This window comes from Scomber japonicus, chromosome 2, assembly GCF_027409825.1.
Source record: "Scomber japonicus isolate fScoJap1 chromosome 2, fScoJap1.pri, whole genome shotgun sequence".
Taxonomy (NCBI): Eukaryota; Metazoa; Chordata; class Actinopteri; order Scombriformes; family Scombridae; genus Scomber; species Scomber japonicus.
Genome location: NC_070579.1, coordinates 9,234,117 through 9,253,788, shown reverse-complemented (window position 1 = coordinate 9,253,788; position 19,672 = coordinate 9,234,117). Strand labels below are relative to the sequence as shown.

Here is a 19,672-nt window from a genome sequence, read left to right as displayed (position 1 = left end):
TTTTATGAGTGTTTCCTGAAAATGAGCTTCATGTGAAACCAACACCAGAGTCGTAATGATGGAAAATCCATTCTTCAAAAGTTTGACCATCTATTGTTTATGTCACATATGAAGCAAAAGTGTCAAATGGTCATCTTTGAGGATTTGCTGCTTTTCTCTAAACTGAGTATGTGAGTGTTGGTCGGATAAAACAAGTTGAGATGTTATCTTCAATATTGGGATATTTCTATTCAGTTGCTCTGTATTTTACATATTTTACTTCCAAATGACTAATTGATTTATCGAGTCATTTGCATGGTGATAAAAATTATTGTTAGTTACTGCCCTGTCCTCAATTATCTTTCCATACACTTTTCTTTATCTTCAATATTGGGATATTATCTATTTAGTTCTTCTCTATTTTTGATATTTTCAATTTCCAAATGATAAATCGAGTCATTTCCATGGTGATAAAAATGTTAGTTATTGCCCTGTCCTCAATTATCTTTCCATATTTTTTTCTTTATCTGGCTGATCTTCACCTTGTCCTCCCCTCCACTCTTCCCTGATGTTTCCTCTTTACCTCCATCTCTTTCAATTCTCACTGCTCTTCCATTTTTGCCCCCTCTTCCTCCCTCCCTCCCCACTCATCCTCTGCTCCTGGATTATCTTGATTTCTATCTGACCCTTCCTTTTCTTCTCCATTAACCCCTAAAATTCTCCCCCAACTCCCACCACCCACCAGGACACCCTTCGAGATTGCCCCCCAGGCGGTGATTATGGCTGCCACCCTGGGCTGCAGTTCATCTCCCCGATGTATTTCGTGTCCTTCGTGCTCACAGCTCAGTTTGTCCTCATAAACGTGGTGGTGGCCGTGCTCATGAAGCATCTGGACGATTCCAACAAGGAGGCGCAAGAGGACGCGGAGATGGACGCGGAGATTGAGTTGGAGCTGGCTCAGGGAGGCCTCTGCTGCATGATGGGGGGTATCGGAGCCATTGCTGGGGCGACGGGTGGCGCTGCGAGTGGGGCCGGCGTGGGCGGTGGAGCGCCTGGTGCAATTACAGCGGGGACAGTCGGGGGTCCAAGCGGTGGGGTGATTGCACCGCTGAGAGATGGAGGAGGAGGAGGTGGTGGTGGAGCTCATGAGGGCCACACGCATCATCATCGATGTCGGCTCTACTCTCCTGCTCAGGTAAGAGGACTCTGAGACGTTCAAGAGGGTAATTACGATACTGCTGATAGAGCCAACCAGACAGGCAGATGAGAGTTTGGTTGTACAGAGCTTTTCAGGATAGTTTCTGCATGTCATTCAGTAACATGCAAATATTTATTCTGTAAAACCCAAGATGTTTTATTTAGACCCCTTAACTCATGCAGGGGGAAACATTTAGCTTAATTGGTATTTATAGGGGGAAAAAATGGTAGTATTACTGCAGGATCAGTGTAGTATTACTGCAGGATCAGTGTAGTATTACTGCAGGATCAGTGTAGTATTACTGTACTATCAGTGTAGTATTTATGTACTATCAGTGTAGTATTACTGCAGTATCAGTGTAGTATTACTGTACTATCAGTGTAGTATTACTGCAGTATCAGTGTAGTATTACTGTAGTATTGAGCTTAATTGGTTACAGCTTTCTTAAGAAAAATAATGGTTTCAACACTTTTGTTAGACCACAGAGGTAATGATAATGTATTTTAGTAAGTCAGTAAACAGTTACAATAAATATTTTTTAATATGGTTATGTAAATAATTTCATAATGTCTCACCAAGCACTTGATCATTTGTTGAATTGCTGGTCAAAAGATTAATAGATGTCTTGGTTAAAACTTTACTACATTCAGATTAAAAGTAAAGTTTATTTTGGTGTTTTTCGATCTACTGTATATTACTAATAACTGCTTATTGACTGTATGACTATGTGTTTAGACATATACTTCACACTGAAACACAGTCAAATTATTTACAATAGCCCAGCTGCAGGAACTTCAGGGTAAGTTTATAGGGCCTTGACCGTTGGCGCGTGTCTCCATAACAGGAACCTCCCCCGAAGGACAATCTCCCAGAACTTCCTTGATGGAAACGGGGCTAATTAAGTAGAGTTAAATTATTTTGACAATTAGGTGTAAAGTCAACTCAAACCAGTTCAGCCTAGTTTTAACCTGGAAGTTTGATTATTGCCCATCTCCCAACTGCCCATCACTGAATCTTTACTGGACTAATAACTGACATCTGTTCAAATACAAACATCTGTTAGCTAGTAACGATATTCAGACTTTGACAGCATTTTGGCTTCTTCAATATAAAACCATTTGAATGAAAACATTAACAGACAAACGCAAATATCTACCAAACACTGTGTACTAAAACATCTGTTGGACTTCCCACATCATGGCCACTTGTCACCAAAAACTCATTCTGCGGATCCATGAGTGATGAGCCGAGAGGTTCGGAAACTGCAGATCTTCTAACTGCATACTCCCTGTAGCTTTACATCCTTTCAGTATTCAGATAGCAGCAGTGCCAGGTGGATGAGTCATCAGTCATTGAATATCTCATTCAACAATATAATCACAAGATCACTGATCTAATCACTGACTGCACTGATGCATTATATGAGATATAGTGTAGTGTCACTTCAGTGCTTGTCACAGAGAGCTTTTTACAGTCTGAGCCAAGGTAATGACTACAGGAACATTTAGTTAATTAACCCATTAGTCAATTAACCAAACATCATTTTGACAATCTGTTATATTCTAAAATTATTTATCAAGTAAAAATGCCAAATACTAATCGGTTGCTGTGTATCAATCCACATATTATCCATGTAAATAAAACATCTTTGGGTGTTGCACTTTTGGTTGAAAAAATAAAATCCAGAACTTCTGATTTCTGATGCTTTCTTCACAATTTTCAGATCTTTTTTTATGGAGTGAACAACTGTTACAACCCAGCTCGTTAAAGGAAATATGTAACATAAAAATCAGATGTTAAGGTTTAAACAAAATGATTTATTAACCAAGGATTACAGGAATGAAACAAAGGCCAGTTGATGCTGCTCAAATAAACAAAGACATAGCACCAAAATAGGACTCCTAAAACAAAAAAGGAAACCTACCAAACCTCTATTAATAGTTGTTACAAAAATACAAAAGGTGAGCAGCACCCCTACTCCTAGTAAGCTATACAAATAAACAACTAAGGATCAGTGAATACTTGGTCCACATGCACTTTAATACTTGACAGTAACAAAACCACAGCGCAACAGCAAAGCGAGGCGGACTGGCCACAAAAGATCGAGCCGCCCCGAGTGTCAGGCAGCAGAGCATTTAAAAGCTCATACTCTAATTGGAACTAGGGATTGGAGCACCCCACCGACGCCGCACCAATCAGGAACCAGAGATAAAGCCGGAGGAGTGGGAGGAGCCAGGATCGGGGATTGGCTAGACAGGAGAGGAGGGAACCAAACAAAAGAAAGAACACACAGAGAACCCACACACACACACACACACACACACACACACACACACACACACACACACACACACTCCATACACACCTCTACAGGGCCGTAACAACAACCCATTAATCAATCTAAAACAATAATAGCATTACTTGATAATGAAAGTAATTATTGGTCGGTCCCCCGATAAGAAATACTCGCATTACATAAGTCATAGTTATCCTGCTTATTTCTGGTCTTTATTAACTTTACCTGCAGCAACAGTTGGTGCTGCATGTTCAGTCTGCTACTACACAGCATCTGGAGTTATTTTTCTTCATGACCTACTTATGCAAAAACAGTGCACTGATGATTTGCATACGTACAACACTGAAACCTATACAGGGGACACATTTTTACGCACGAATGCCCGAGATATTAAATCGCCACAGTATTCACCATTCTAAAAATACCCTGAGTGGGGGCAGTGCTGTTAGTGGCTCTCTCATTCTTCAGCTCCCTGATTGCTGCATCTCAAATAGCAAGTCAGGACAAGCTACATTTATAATCATAAAATTATAGCAGCACCTGCAGATGAGAACAGGTATTTTTAGAACGCTTGCTGAGGCAGAGAGATAGAAACATTTAAATAAGCACAGCTCCAATCCCAAAAAAAAAAAAAAAAAAAAAGTGATGAGGAAGACAAGAAATGAGAGAAAAAAAGGGAAATAAATGGGAATTTTTAAAGTGAGAGGATTAGTTAGCAGATTGGAAAAGTCAATAAGTGTGTATGTGATTTCCAGAGAAAGTGAATGACCCACTGTCTCAATACAACTTACTGTACTTGACTGCATGATTGTGGGAGGTGAGTAAAAGGTGTGTTTGCTCCAAATGAGTCCCTTACTTCAATTTGTTTGGGCAAGTGACATCATCGCCCAATAAATTAAAAAAAGGTGGCTCATTAGAAATAACCCCATAAATACAAACATTGACAGAAGTAGTAGTAGTAGTAGTAGTAGTAGTAGTAGTAGTAGAAGAAGAAATAAGAAAGGAGATAGGTGTTGGCATCATATTGCATCATATCATTATGTTTTACAGTATGCATAGAAACCATAACAACAAAGAAGCAGTCTAGATGAAGGCTCACATGCATTTTAATGTATCAAGTCCTCATGTGGTTTACATTATAGAGTACGTATATCCATGAATAGACTTTAAGGTTATTGAAACTTACACACTATGTCTACCAGCATGCACAATATGTCAATATGTTTATAACTTGACAATAAAAACAGGAACACACATTTAGAGTCGGGGTAAACCCTGAAATTCTGCACCTTCATAAACCCTTTCAAAATAAAATATTATTACTGATTGATGTAATTATTTGAGCAGAATGACAAAAGTAAAGAAAAAAAATAGAAAAGTTTGATGCATTGGATTCAGAAACATGGGTGTCATGGACTGTAGACTGCAGAGAGAGCTGGAGGTGAGTAAGTTTTATACTGTATGAGTCAGGTAAACTTAAACCTGCATTAACTTATTTTTTACCATTTGGGGGCAACAGAAACAATACTGACATCAGCTTTAAGTCACTATGGCAACAGACACAAAGAAGCATTTCATATTAATTTAAATATGTAATGCAGATTCACCTCACAGTCATAATGTGTGCTCCTTCCTTTAGCTAAAGTTGTGAGTGCTGGAGCTACATTTATTTTGAAAAGCTTTTTTCCCACCAAACCTGAGTTTATTTGTAACTGAGCAGTGTGAACCTAATGAACCTACTAAACTTTGGTCTGTACTTTGGTTTCAGACCAAGAGAAGTTAACTTTTTCATCCATCTTAAAGAATAACTCTAAATCAGTGGGTGATTGGAGGGAGGAGAGAACAGGGAAAGAGGATTAATGTAGAATGGTTGGAAGATACAGTGAGATTGTGAGTGGGCGGCAGGCTCTGCCACTGTCTCATTGTGCTTATAGCTCATTGTCTGTCAGTCTACTGGTATTTTTAACCAGGAGAGGACTAAAAAGAGAGATGTAAAAGAGGAAGAACTCTTCATGATTTCTCCCTCTGCGCTGTATTTTACATCTCCGGCTGATTAGCCTGCAAATCCCTTTGTCAGTGTAAAAGCACAATGTGGGACCTTTTCTTTAAGTGCATTCATACTCAGAATGAGACGATTTATTGACGAGGAACATATGATAGAAATTACAATAAAGAGCAATGTATAACTTATTGGTCAAATTTTAATTATAACAAAAAGGGGAATGACTTTACCTTATTACTACTGTGATAAAAACCTTTCAGACTTTCACAGAAAACTTGATTAAAAGGTTTAAATAAATCCCAGCTTCCTGCGTTAGGTGAGATGGAGCAGCAAGGAGACAGGAGTACGATAGAGATAAGATATTTATTGTAAAGGTTGGGGGAAGGGAATGCAAGTCTGATAACTAGGACCTTGGGGGCCATGGCTTGAGTTGGGATCCAGGGCAGGAAGCGGAGCTGACGAGACAAGGAGGCCCGGAGACAGAACAGATGGAACCGCAGGAGGCAGGAGACAGGAAACAGTGTCCGGCACGGGAAAACAGCCAAACGGCAAATAAAACTGGGATAAATGCAGGTGAAATGTTGTTCGGAGCGTAGCAACACTAAATGAAACGGAGGCTGTGATCTGGCAGAGTGGAAGTGGCAGGGCTGAGTATTTGTAGATGGTTTGATTACTGAGATGAGTTGCAGCTGGTGTGGCTACACTCTGACTCCAGCACACCTGTCTCCACTCACACAATCACACACACACACACACACACACACACACAGGATCGTTGACATTTCGAAGCATGATCCATTAAGAGCTAATAGAGCACTTCAGCAACAAGCAGACCTATATATTCCTTAAAGATGCAGCTTGCTAATGAAAAAAAAGTGCACAACATGAAAGAGCAAAGAAGCCAAGAGAAACATGATACTCATTAAAACAACTCACTTTAATCTCATTATGGTATCCATACTGTACAGTTGCATAGAACTCGTTAGGTCTCCATAGTTTCCTGAGATCATTTACATTTCATGTACAGCTCACGAAGAAGTATGTAGTGTGTTTCAACTGCGTAGTATGTGATTTAGAGTATGTGAGAAGTTCCCGGATGGTTTACTAGATTCTCCAGAAATGCAGAAAGAAAGAGAAGGAAGAAGGAAAGAAAAAGAGAAGGAGGGAGGGAGGGAGAGAGAAAGGAAAAGATAAAGGCAAGAAGGAAGGAACGAATGAAAGGAGGGAGGAAGGAAGGAAGAGAAGGAAAGAAGGAAGGAGCGAGGAAGGATGGAAGAGAAGGAAAGAAGGAGGGAGGGAGGAAGGGAGGACAGACGGAAGGAAAGGAGGGAGGAAAGAAGGAAGGAAGGACAGACGAAAGGAAAGAAGGAGGGAAGGGGGAAGGAAGGACAGACGGAAGGAAGGGAAGAAAGAAGAAACAGTCAAAACAGACGGGGTCAATTTGACCCGGGAGGACGACAAGAAGGTTAAATGTGAACATCTGAGCAAAAAAAAGAGAGGAAATCACTTTATGCTACAGAGATACTCCATTCATGATGTGACAAATGATAACTGTGGGGTAGTTTTCATGTGTAGAGGCCTTGATGGGTGCAAAGGAGGAAATGTCAGATTTAGGAAACCCATCCAAAACAGAAAGAGAGGCATACTGCAATTGCTTTTATAAAAGAGACAGGAAGAGAGATAGATAGAGAGAAAGAGAGAGAGATAGAGAGAGATAGACAGACAGTCTCAGTCTAGACAGGACAGCCTCATTTTGTAGTTATCCATTCATCTAAGATACACTAGCGCTCTGTCTGTGTCACAGTTCGCACTTCACTCATCATTTAATCCATCTTTTTTTTTTACGCCTTAAGCTTCTTTTCTTATAACCTATAACTTCCCGCTACATGATTGGCTCTCTGTGTTGTCAGAATGCCTCGGAGTGTACAGCAGGGCTTTGGTTTAATTGATCCTGGTGTAGATACTGACAGAGGACACAGGCTGATGCTTTTCTGCTTCTGGCATTTTACTGCTGTCTCTTTGTGTTTTGGCGTTGACGTGGTGACTACAGCAATCAGCGGCACTTAGATGAAACAATGTCTGTGGGGCTTTTCCAGTCAGAGAACCAGAGTAGACTAGCATGACACACACAGGACTGCAATATTTAACCAGGACAGGCAAACCATCAGGGCTCACTGAGAGAGAGAGGGGGATGGATGGATGGATGGAGAGAGAGAGAGAGAGATATAGATAGAGGATAGAGAGAGAGAGAGAGATGGATAGAAGATAGAGAGAGAGAGACAAATAGAGAGATAGAGAGAGAGATAAATAGAGAGATACATAGAGAGAGAGATAGAGAGAGAGAGAGATGGATAGAGAGAGAGAGAGATAGAGAGAGAGATAAATAGAGAGAGAGAGAGATGGATAGAGAGAGAGATAAATAGAGAGAGAGATAGAGAGATAGATGGTTAGAGAGAGAGAGATAGATGGTTAGAGAGAGAGAGAGAGAGAGAGATAAATAGAGAGATAGATAGATAGATAGAAACCAATAGCAAGATAAAAACCATATGTAATATCTAAAATAAAATAAAGATAATAAAATATGTTAATAAGTAATAAAGTGCAAGTTAAACAATAAAAACAAAACATTGTATAGGTTTAAGTGATGGTTCAAAAAGTGCAAAAAAACTTTCTCATTGAAGGGAATGGGATGGTGTGTCCAAACTTTTCACTGGTACTAGACAGTAGGACAGTAGGATTTATTAAACCCCTCGAAGTGCCGGACTGTCAGTCACAGAGAGATAATTATCTTTAACGTTTTTGAAAGATAAAGCTGTTCAACCATCCAACAAGCTCTCCTGATGAAATATACTGACCCTTAAACCTGCTGTTCCTCTAAAGGGGGAGTATATTATCTTCACACACCCCCCCCCCCCTCCCCCCCTCCCCCCCTCCTGCTGTGTGGACCTTTGTGAATATTTGTGGAGTAACACGGAGGCAGAACACCAGATATCACTTCTTTATATAATCTATAGTCATATATCAGAGGTGTCAAACTCATTTTCATTCAAGGGCCACATACAGACCAATTTGATCTGATGTGGGCCGGATCATTAAAAAGATGGAAGGAATAGAAGGAAGAAAGGGAGGAAGGAAGGAAGGAACAAACAAAGAAAGGAAAAAAGGAAGGAAGCAAGAAGGAAGGACAGAAGGAAGAAAGACAGGAAGGTAGGGAGGAAGGACAGATGGAAGAAAGGGAGTAAGGACAGATGGAATGAAGGTAGGAACGAAGAAAGGAAAAAAGGAAGGTAGGAAGGACAGATGGAAGGAAGGAAAAGAACACAGGAAGGAAAGTGGGCCGGATTGCACCCCTCAGCGGGCCGGTTCTGGCAAGGAAAGGAAAGAAGGAAGGAAGGGAGGTAGGAAAGGAAGGAAAGAAGGGGGAGGAAAGGAGAGAGGGAGAAAGGAAAAGAGGAAAGCAAGAAGGAAGGAAAGAATGAAGGGAGGGAGGTAGGGGGGAGGAAAGAAAGAGAGGAGCAAAGAAAGAAGGAAAGAAAGAGATAAGGAGGGAGGGAGGGAGGAAGAAAGAGAAGGAAAGAAGGAAGGAGGGAGGAAGGAAGGATAGACGGAAGGAAAGGAGGGAGGAAGGATGGAAGAGAAGGAAAGAAAGGGGGAGGAAGGAACAGAGATAATTATCTCTAACGTTTTGAAAGATAAAGCTGTTGAACCATCCAACAAGCTCTCCTGATGAAATATACTGACCCTTACACCTGCCTCTAAAGGGGGAGGATATTATCTTCACTCCCCACCCAACCCCCCTGCTGTGTGGACCTTTGTGAATGTGTGTGTGAGACTATAGCACTAATCATATCCAAACTTTTTTCTTAGTTTCTTGTCTTTCTGTGTGACCTGAAAGACTCCAACGCTGCAACAATGACTTCAAACGAATCAACAACTATACAAATCAATATTAGCACACAAACATATACAGTAGGGCATATTGTGTATAGCACCTTTTATAATGTAAAATCCATCTTCAAAGCTTCACAACAGCTACTAATGGACCTTGTGATGAGATCTGATTTTAGTTACAGTTCCTCTACCTCAAAGAGATCTCCTGTTTGTTTGCTGTTAGTGAGCCATTTCAAAACCCTGTTAACAGGTTTTAAAAAATAAAAAAAGTGCTTCAAATGTTCGAGCCTAGGAACAAGTGATTAATTTGGATGTAGATCTGGGTGAAAAATAATTTAAATTTAAATGTTTTTGCAGCTTTAGTCAGCATCTGACTTGTTTTTTTTTTATCCACAAATAGTTTTTTTTAAATCATAAGATAACAGTTCAAGAGGGGAATATGTAAATAATTCAATGTGTATAAAATATAGAGGAGCCACACTGTTGAGTTCAGAGACGAGAAGCATTTCTGGGTGGGAGAAACCAGATGGTTGCACAGTGAATCAAACAGGGTCATGGACGCCATTTACCACAACCAAGGCCCCCCAAAGCTTAGCCAATCAATCAGCCTGCCTCACCCCTCACTGTGCATCTACCGGCACTTGAAACAATGTGTATGTGTGTGCGTATAGTACATCAGTGGGTGCTGCCAAGGTCTGGCTATCGACTTAGTTGCCCTCTTCACCCCACAGCTTTTAGCGGGTAACTCTTAAATGGAGAGTAGGAAAGAGCAGGTAGTGGCAGTTTGAACTTTTGACATGGCAGCGGGGAAAAAAGGCGGGCTGACATGGAAAAAAATGAACTTGTAAGAGTTGAAACTGGAGAAGGGGAAACTCTACGTGACTGTAGGAACCAGACTGCCTGAGAAAAAAACAGGAGTATAATTTAAAGAGAAAGGCAAATCCAAAGAATAGGTTTCTCAGAAGTATTTAGCATGACTATTACTGAGCTGCTCTCACTATCCTGATCCAAAGCAAAAAATCACATCTTTATAATGTTAGATATCCATGACAACAATTACGCAATAATTAAAGTTAAATTTGTGGAAATATTGTTGAGTATTGTTTAACAGTAGCAGACAAACCTCACAACTGTAATCACATTTTCATAAAAATTTTGCTAAATCCTGATGTGACACATAGACTGTATAAAAGAAAATGGACGTAACATCCGTGACATCACCCATTGGTTTGTGGACTGCTGCTCGGAAGCCAGTAGTTTAGGATCTGAGCAGCGCCATCTTGAAAATTTCAGGTGCATGCTGGGAAAAATACAAACATGGATTCTACTTATATGGGCATGAGGCGGGGCCATGGACGGAGCGGGGAGGTTGCTATGGTTGCGAGGGCTGGATCTCGAGGATATTGGTCAATCAACCTGTCAATCAGGACGTAGCCACGCCCTAATGCATACTCTGCTTTATCATCAAATATAAAATCAGGGAGGCCAAAATGTCCCAAATGAACATCATACTGCATTGAAGAAGGCTTTAAACTAGCGATTGAGACCATAAACACATTTTGAAAACGTCTACTGAGGTTAGAAATCAAGTGAGAAGTTGGTGAATTCTCCATTGACTTGTATAGAGACGGAAGTCCTTTTGACACCAAAACGGTCGCCCCCTTGTGGCCTTTTGATAGAATGCAGTTCTAAGTTACTTCCTCGTTGGCCTCATTTCAGAGGACCAGAACTCCCCGCCTGATGTGACATCATGTTTTTTTTGTGAAAGCTCAGAAAAAAACCCCACATATACACAAAATCTCTCATATGAAAGCTAAAAAAACAACTTGAACTTTGGTGGAACATTTTACTCGTGGTATAATAGCGACTGAGAAAATTGGATGATCTTAGAAATAATGGATACATGCAAAAGCCATCATCACTCACATGTTCGGTGAGTCTCGATGGCTTTTAAACCTCACTGCAAAAAATTTCACATTAAATTCGAGTGAGCATTTTTCAGAAGGAACAGCTAAACAATTCCTAATTGATTCTCAAAACTCAACTCTTAGGACCTTTCCCTCATTTGATTGCTCATCTGATTTCTTCAACGCATCTCACTGACTTTGTATAAACTTCACACAGAAATCTCCCAATTACCTCGGGTTCTCCTGTGCCACTCACTAAGAAATCTAAGCCATCTACAGCTTGTCTGAAGTAGACCAGTGTATTTTTTTTTTTTTTCAGAAAGGGATCATGCAATTAATCTTACAACATTGACATTCATCTGCTTCTCTGGCTCGGGCTTAAGGAGGCAGGCAAAAAGTCACGGATCTTTGTCTTGCACCTGCCAGCGGCGGCTGAAAATAACACCAGCTTCAAAAGATTGCAGTTAATTAAACAACATAAGATATGGGCCAGTCATTACGCATGCAGTACAAAAGAAGACAGGCTGAAATAGTAAGATGGAGGGAGAGAAAGGAGAGGAGTGGGAGAAAGATGGACGAGATGTTGTGTCACTGAATGTGTTTAATGTAAGTTTAAAGAGTGTAGTAGCTTTAACATAAGTGAAAGGCTGTGAAAGTGTGAGAGTGGGTTTAGATGAAGGGTAAAGTTGCATTTGCACATAAGTTTTAGAGATTGACAAAGTGAGAAAAAAACCTGTGAACAGCTATCAGTAGCCGTATCTTCAATGTACAGATACAAGAAGGCAAAGAAGTGTATTTCACAAACTACTACAACTATTCCGTTAAAGTCCGTGTAAAATAAGAATAGAGTTTGACAGAAAAGTGTGTTGTTAACCACCCTGCCAAATTTGAATGATTAAAAAATTGCCAAATATATGAAATTAGGCTTCAAAGTTGTGTAAAAATCAGCCTCTTTCTCTGCTCCCAAACGCTGTGAGTGTGGCCGCCAAGTCCGCTGAAACCCCGCCCCCTACTAAGTGTCACCTGTCAATCAAAGTCACCACCTCTACCAGAAACATGGACGCTACGTCTGAGAGCTTTCTGCCGCTAGCTCAGCTGCTAGCTCAGCAGCTAGCTTGGTGGCTAACTCGGCGGCTAGCTTGACAGCTAACTCGGTAGCTAACTCGACGGCTAACTGGCTAACTGTAGACTGTAGTAGTAGTAGTGTGCACTGAATGTATTTATACCTCTACAGTAGCAGGGGCGGGTTTATGCTAAACACCGCAGCGGTGCTTTTTCAGACCCGCCCACTAAATCCTGAACACAGAAATCTTGAAACACGGTTTGTGAAGCCTAGCTCCACAATTCAAATCTAAATGCTTTTTACACATTTTTTAGAAATACATTTATGACCTATTTAATATGTTTAGAAGAAGATTCACTTTACACAGTCTTTAATGGTCGATATCTATCATAAAAGCTGTATTTATACTATACATGTACAGTATCTTCTCCGAAGTTTTAATGAAAGCTTCTTTATTGTGTTAATTACACAGAAACCAAAAGCTCAAAGCATTGTGTGTGTGTATGTGTATGTGTGTGTTTTGCAGGAGAGCCAGTGGCTGGACAGTGTGTCTCTGCTGATTAAGGACTCATTGGAAGGAGACATGATTGACAACCTCTCCGGTTCAGTTTTCCACCACTATTGTTCTCCTCCTGTCTGCAAGGACTGTAAGGGACACCCACAAGAGGTGCGTGATGGTACACACACACACACACACACACACACATCCCTGCTCTGTCTCTCCAGCTAGTCAACATGCTATAAATAACTACTTAGGTCTGTTGATCCTGGGGAGGGCTCCTGTATGGTCAATACATGTCGGTCTTGCTTTGAGTCATGTAGCACTGTGCTTTAATTTTCCATTTCTTGAGGACACCAGGAGCAGAAACTTTCTTTAAAAATACTATGAGACTTCGTCATCTCTCCTTTTACCTACATGTATGTTGTTGGGTTTTTTTACCTTTTTAGCTGACAGCACTCAAAAGAACAATGGATGTGATTAAATTCAGCTGTCAGTCATTGTACAGAACATCTCTGAGGCAGCCTTAAGATGTCAATCATACAAAAACTGTATCATGTATACCAGGAGAATTCAATTAAAATTCACTAAGGTCCAGTTTGTGAACATTTCCCAGAACATCATAATGTCTGTGTTATTTTTTTAGTACCTTGAAGTAGCATTATAGTCACATCAGCAGTAGACTGTCAAATAAATACAGCAGAATTCTTTTATTAATATTTACAGTGAACTTGTGGGATTCAAATAAATAATACAATAAATAAAATAAGAATAAAAAAAGAATAAAATGAATACTTACTTTTTTTATATGAAATAAAGATGGCATTTCAAAATAAAGTGCATTACAGAAAGCTTTTGATTTGTGCTTCCAAAATAAAATGCTTGGTTTTAGAAAAATAACAAAAGAATCCCTTTTTACTTTTAAACATAACTTAAACCTTAAACTTAATTTCACATCTAATAACTTTATAACAAAACTATTCCTCTCTCTTTTCCGACAGTCGAGTCTCTCCGCATGTCCAAATGCACAGATTTGATTGACTGATTCGCACTGCTCCACTTTTACCGTAATAGCTGGAGAAGCTGCACCCCTTAAAATAAAAAGAGTCTCTCCACATGTCCGAATGCACAGATTTGATTGGCTGATATGAGGAGATTCACTATACACAGTGATCTGTGAGTTTCTGAGGGCCACCACTTTTACCGTAATAGCTGGAGAAGCTGCACCCCTTAAAATAAAAACGCTCAGACAAAATTTAACAATCCTCAATATTTCATCAGTCACAGGTCAGGGTCTTGATAGGACGGCATTTGGGTCCAGATTCTGACCGTGATCCACCTATTAGTGACCTCTGATTTAGATAATTACTGTGCCTGCTAATACACACATTGACAGAATCACACACAGTTGCATGTTTTTGGCTCAAATGTGCAACATCTTTCACATTCATGCAATTTGTTGCTTCCGTTAAAATCCAGACACCAAACAAGTGTCCCTGCATGAATTACACAAACACACAGTGTGAATACATCTTATAAACCTCATACATGCACATACACTGTGTGCAAGAACAAATACAACAAATAATGTGGTAATTGGACATTTTGCATACATTTAGAAATAAAGGCACCAGACTGTTTTTTTGTTGGAACAATAATAAAGCTCCAGATGCATCCAAGATAAAAAAAAGGTAGTATGTATTTGATTTGATGAATTTATCTGTCAACACTTTCTCCTTCAGTGAACACCTTCCACAGGATTAGGATTTAGCAGCAACAAGAATGGCAGTGCAGGGGAGTTTAAATTGGCCATTTAAAATAAAGAGGAAAAGCAAAAAATGAAAATAAATGAATAGTGCTTCTCAATATTGCCAATATAGAAGAAAAAGTTGCCCCAGTGACAAGCTTTTGCACTCCAAAAGAAACACAAGTACTCTACCATTTTGCACAGTTAAACATCAAAGGCATTATATTATTCACACAAAACCATACATGTAGAAAAAAAGCAAACATCTGGTGTATTGGTGTGTGAAGTACAGTGAGAGAGAGAGAGAGAATACAGAGAGAGAGAGAGAGAGAGAGAGAGAGAGAGAGAGAGAGAGAGAGAGAGAGAGAGAGAATACAGAGACACAGAGAGAGAGAGAGAGAGAGAGATAGATAGATAGATAGAATACAGAGATCGGGAGAGAGAGAGAGAGAGAGAGAGAGATAGAATACAGAGAGAGAGAGAGATAGATAGATAGAATACAGAGAGAGAGAGAGAAAATACAGAAACACAGAGAGAGAGAGAGAGAGAGAGATAGATAGATAGAATACAGGGAGAGAGAGAGACAGAGAGAGAGAGAGAGAATACAGAGACACAGAGAGAGAGAGAGAGAGAGAATACAGAGACACAGAGAGAGGGAGAGAGAGAGAGAATACAGAGACACAGAGAGAGGGAGAGAGAGAGAGAGAGAGAGAGAATACAGAGACACAGAGAGAGGGAGAGAGAGAGAGAGAAACGATGGAGAGAATCACACATATCTCCTGAGTACAGTATGTGGAGCTCTCCCAAAGCCACATAGCAACAGCATATATCACAAACAACAATATGTGAAAACTGTGTGTGTGTTTTAATCCTATAAAGATCCACAAATAACATCTGGATCCCTCCATTAATATCAGTGCAAAGTCCCCCAGGCTGTTTGTTTATGGCTCAGTGTAACTATACAACACACACATACAGTATATACACATGATCCTTACAACATATTAAAGGATCCATATTATGAAAAAACTCTCTTTTTCAGTCTAATGTGTCTACTAATACACAAACTGTGAAATTAGACAACCCAGTCTTTTTTTCATTTTTTGCTGCTGTAACTCATCCAGATTTGCCCCCCCCCCCTCAAATGTGTACTCGTTAGAATTATAACAGCCCCCCCATCTGAGTATCTTCACCCACAGTAGCTTGAGGTCTACCTTTCCGAAGCTATGGACCCTTTAGCTAAGGGCTACAAACAGGAAGTGCTTGGCTGCACAAAACCATCACAAATTGTTACTTTGGAGACAGAAGAGATGAGTGGATGAAGTAAATTTTGATGTCTAACACACAAACTGTGAAATAAGACAACCCAGGCATATCTTATATCAAATGTGTACTTGTTAGAATTATACACCCCCTCCCCCCAACCCACGGTGGCTTTCCAAAGGTTTGCAATGTTTTTCTCGCAAGCTATGGATCCTTTAGCTAAGGGCTAAAAACAGGAAGTGCTCTGTTGGCTGCAGAAGTTTATTTTGATGTCGTGGCTTCAACTTACAACCCAGGACTGGAAATTAAACTTTTCCAATTGTCTGACCAAACTACAGATGTGAGAAATGTAAGTATTCATAAAATAGTATATATACATATATATATATATATATATAGACAGTACTTGCAGCAGGATCCACAGTAACATTAACAGTATTAGTTTGTTAGTTGAATGTCTGTGAGATGAACTCTTCCTATCAACACTCTTACATAATGAGGAGAGTAAAATTAGAGAATAGGTAGTGATGTGTTGTGATGTGTTGTTTTTTTTTATAGAGAATCACAAGATGTTCATGACTTGCCGTGAATCATAGAACAGAACATTTCACCCACGCCACCATGCCGTTACATGCAGCCCCTGCACCCCCTCAAACTCACCTTAAAATCACATCCAAAGGGCGAAAAACAAACAAACAAAAAAGAAATCGAAAAAGTTCATTTTTAATTCTTTGTGTGGGGAATAAAAGAGAAGAACATCAGTTATTTACACCCTTATAAAGCAAATCCTTAAAACATGTCATTCATATTGGATAATAAAAAGCACAAGCCAATACCTCCTGTCATCCTCCCGGGTCAAATTAACCCCATCTCTCTTTTGACTGTTCCTTCTTTCCTTCCTTCTTTCCTTCCTTCCTCCCTCTTTCTTGAATTTTTCCTTCATTCTTCCCCTCCTTCCTGCTTTCTTTGCTCCCTCCTCCTTCCATATTTCTTTCCTCACTTCCTTCCTTCCATCCATCCTTCCTTGCTTCCTTCTTTACCCTCCTCTTTTCCTTCCTCCCTCCCTCCTTACTCCTTTCCTTCCTTTCCTTCCTTCCTTCCTTCCTTCCTTCCTTCCTCCCTCCTTTCCTTCCTCCTTCCTTCCTCCTTTCCTTTCTTCCTTCCTTCATTCTTTCCTCCTTCCCTCCATCCCTCCTTCCTTCCTTCCTTCCTTCCTTCCTTCTTTCCTTCCTTCCTTCCTTCCTTCCTTCCTTCCTTCCTTCCTTCCTTCCTTCCTTCCTTCCTTCCTTCCTTCCTTCCTCCTGTCCTTCCTTGACCTGAGGACAACAGGAGGGTTAAATGGATTTTTTAAAGCAAGTTTAAAGTATTTCAAATAGTGTTTTAAATATCTTAATAATTTGAGCCTTTCATACTAAATTATGGGTTAGAAGTATGTGTTTTTAATGGTGTTAACCTGTATATGGATCACTTATGTAGGTCAATAAAACAGCTTTATGACCAAGGGCTGTATATTGAAAATGTAGTGTGGTCAACCGTGTCATGTCAACATTACAACATAACCTTTATGTTTCCCGCGAGGGGTTTGCATTTCACGGCAGGATGCATATTACAGCACAACACTGGCCTGCAGTTTAAGTTCCAGTTGTACCATTCACACACATGTGGGTGTAAAGCTGTGCATAATGACATAACGGGCACAGGAGAGGAAACAGCAGAGTCAGGATTTCATGGTATACATCTGAAACTTACATTGTTATTTTTTTTATTTGTGCTGCTTGTCGTCTCTTTATTACTGAGAATGTCAAATATTATTTCATACATCATCTATAAGAGAACAACAGTTACATATATTTCTGGGAGATGGTTTTTGGTTTTTTTCCACAGGCTTTTTTATTCAGTTTTATGCTTAATTTTCCATTTTTTTTGTCCTCCAGCTAAAACATTGAGATTGACTACCAAGGAAATAAGCCTTGCCTACATGTGTTCCCTGCAGTGATACTAACAGCTGTACAGAAACCATAAAATATAAGTCACCAATGTCACTGTGACTAATTCATAGTAAAAGGATAAAAAGCAGAGATCTAAAGCATTTTAGGGACTCACTCTGGAGCCAGTGATGGGTTGGTATTTGAGTTGGTAGGAAGGATACAGCAACCTCCTGCCCCCCAGCTTTTTCAGGTGCTATTATTGTTTCCACCACTGCCGTAAAGACAAGTTGATTACTTTCCATTTTCCTCAGAGCTTACTGTAGCTCCGTGAAGAAATCAACAGCATTTTGGAAATGAGACAGAAGAAAAAGAAAGCATGCTCACTGAAAAGGTAAATTGAAATTGCCACAATTTTATATTGAATTTTGGAAACAGGCAGAAGCCATTGTAATGATGTGCCTTACATCGTAATGTAGTTTGAGTAAAGTTATTGCTTCTGACAAACAAGTAGCTAGAGCAAGCAGGGGTTAGGAGGAAGGGGAGTGGGGAGTGGGGTTTGGGTGGGGGATAACATTAGAAGGAAAGATTAGGGGAAAGGAATTGGAAATTGTTGTTTGAGAATTGGTTCATTGATTTATGCTATAATGGAGATATGAAAGCTGCTAGTCATTATTCAGTGTGTGTTGAAAAAAATATATACTCATAGCTAACAGGAAATAAAAAAATGTCCAAACAAGTGAAAATTAAATGATATAGTTTGTTTATATAGTAATTGTCTTTAAATGGCTTTCATATTGAATAATCATAATAATGACAATTAGCAATTAGCAATATCAATACTCAAAATCAAGTAAACATAAATGTGCAACACTGCAACAGGTTTATTGGATTATTATAATTTTTTTCTTTTTGCTTCACAGATTACATTGAGAGGTTTTCCAGGACCCTGCCCCATATGTGGATGAGGTGCAAATCCCCGAAGATCTCTTTGCTCAGTTTGAAGGATCAGAGAAGGAAATGATGAGGCAGCTATTTGTTGAGGTTCAATCAAGGACATATCTGAGACGCATGTACCTTCCTTTAGCATCAATGAATTCTGTTTATATCCATAACACTAAAAAACAAATAGAGTCCAAATGAAATGTTCCCTTTTTATTTAGCTATTTTTTGACAATATGGAACAAGGGTGAGTGAAAACTGTGACTGTCACTCCTGAACCTCCATCAGACGACTGGACAGCCGGGCGGGGCGGGAGGGGGGTCCCACAGGCCATCAATAAGAAAATCAAAGTACACATCAAATACAATTTTCCCAAAGATGGCCTCTAACATTTTATGTAGGCCATCATCCCGCCACCTGACTCTGGCTCCAAATGATGTCACACAAGCAAGATGGCGGCTTCCAGAAAGGAGATATTTTGGCTTCACTTTTCCATAGTGTTATAAAGAACCCTGGGAACTGTGGTTACTTGTGGAAAATGGGTATAATATGTGACCTTTAATTTATTTGTTGTTGTGTGATGTAATCTTCCAGCTACAGTTATTTAAGTTGTCAATTTATTTGTTAACTCGGTTAATCTAATAGTATAAATACATTTATTTTACATACTGTATGGTTTTATGATTTTGAATAATGTTTGCAATAAAAAACTCTCTCATATAACCCATGACACCAAAGATTGAGATATTCAGATGTGTGTAAAATATCCCATTAAACTATTTCCCCCTGGGTAAAATCCCAGTAAAGCAAGAGGAAGGTGACTTTCATGTGACTGCAATAGATCAGCGCTGCAATCATGACACTTTACAGTATTGTAATAGTATTTTAATAGCTGTGGAATTGCTGTGCTTTTTCACTAAATATGCAAAACTGACATTTCACCACACATGTTAAACATTA

At 39.7% G+C, this 19,672-nt stretch overlaps 1 protein-coding gene across 1 annotated transcript in view; it reads left to right on the top strand.

The window, feature by feature from the left end:
* Nucleotides 1–19,672, top strand: part of LOC128379733 (voltage-dependent T-type calcium channel subunit alpha-1I-like) — a 229,896-nt gene that overhangs the window by 199,906 nt on the left and 10,318 nt on the right. The window contains 2 exon segments of the mRNA XM_053339364.1: nucleotides 725–1,174; nucleotides 12,863–13,003. Coding sequence (XP_053195339.1) covers nucleotides 725–1,174; nucleotides 12,863–13,003 — 591 coding nt within the window.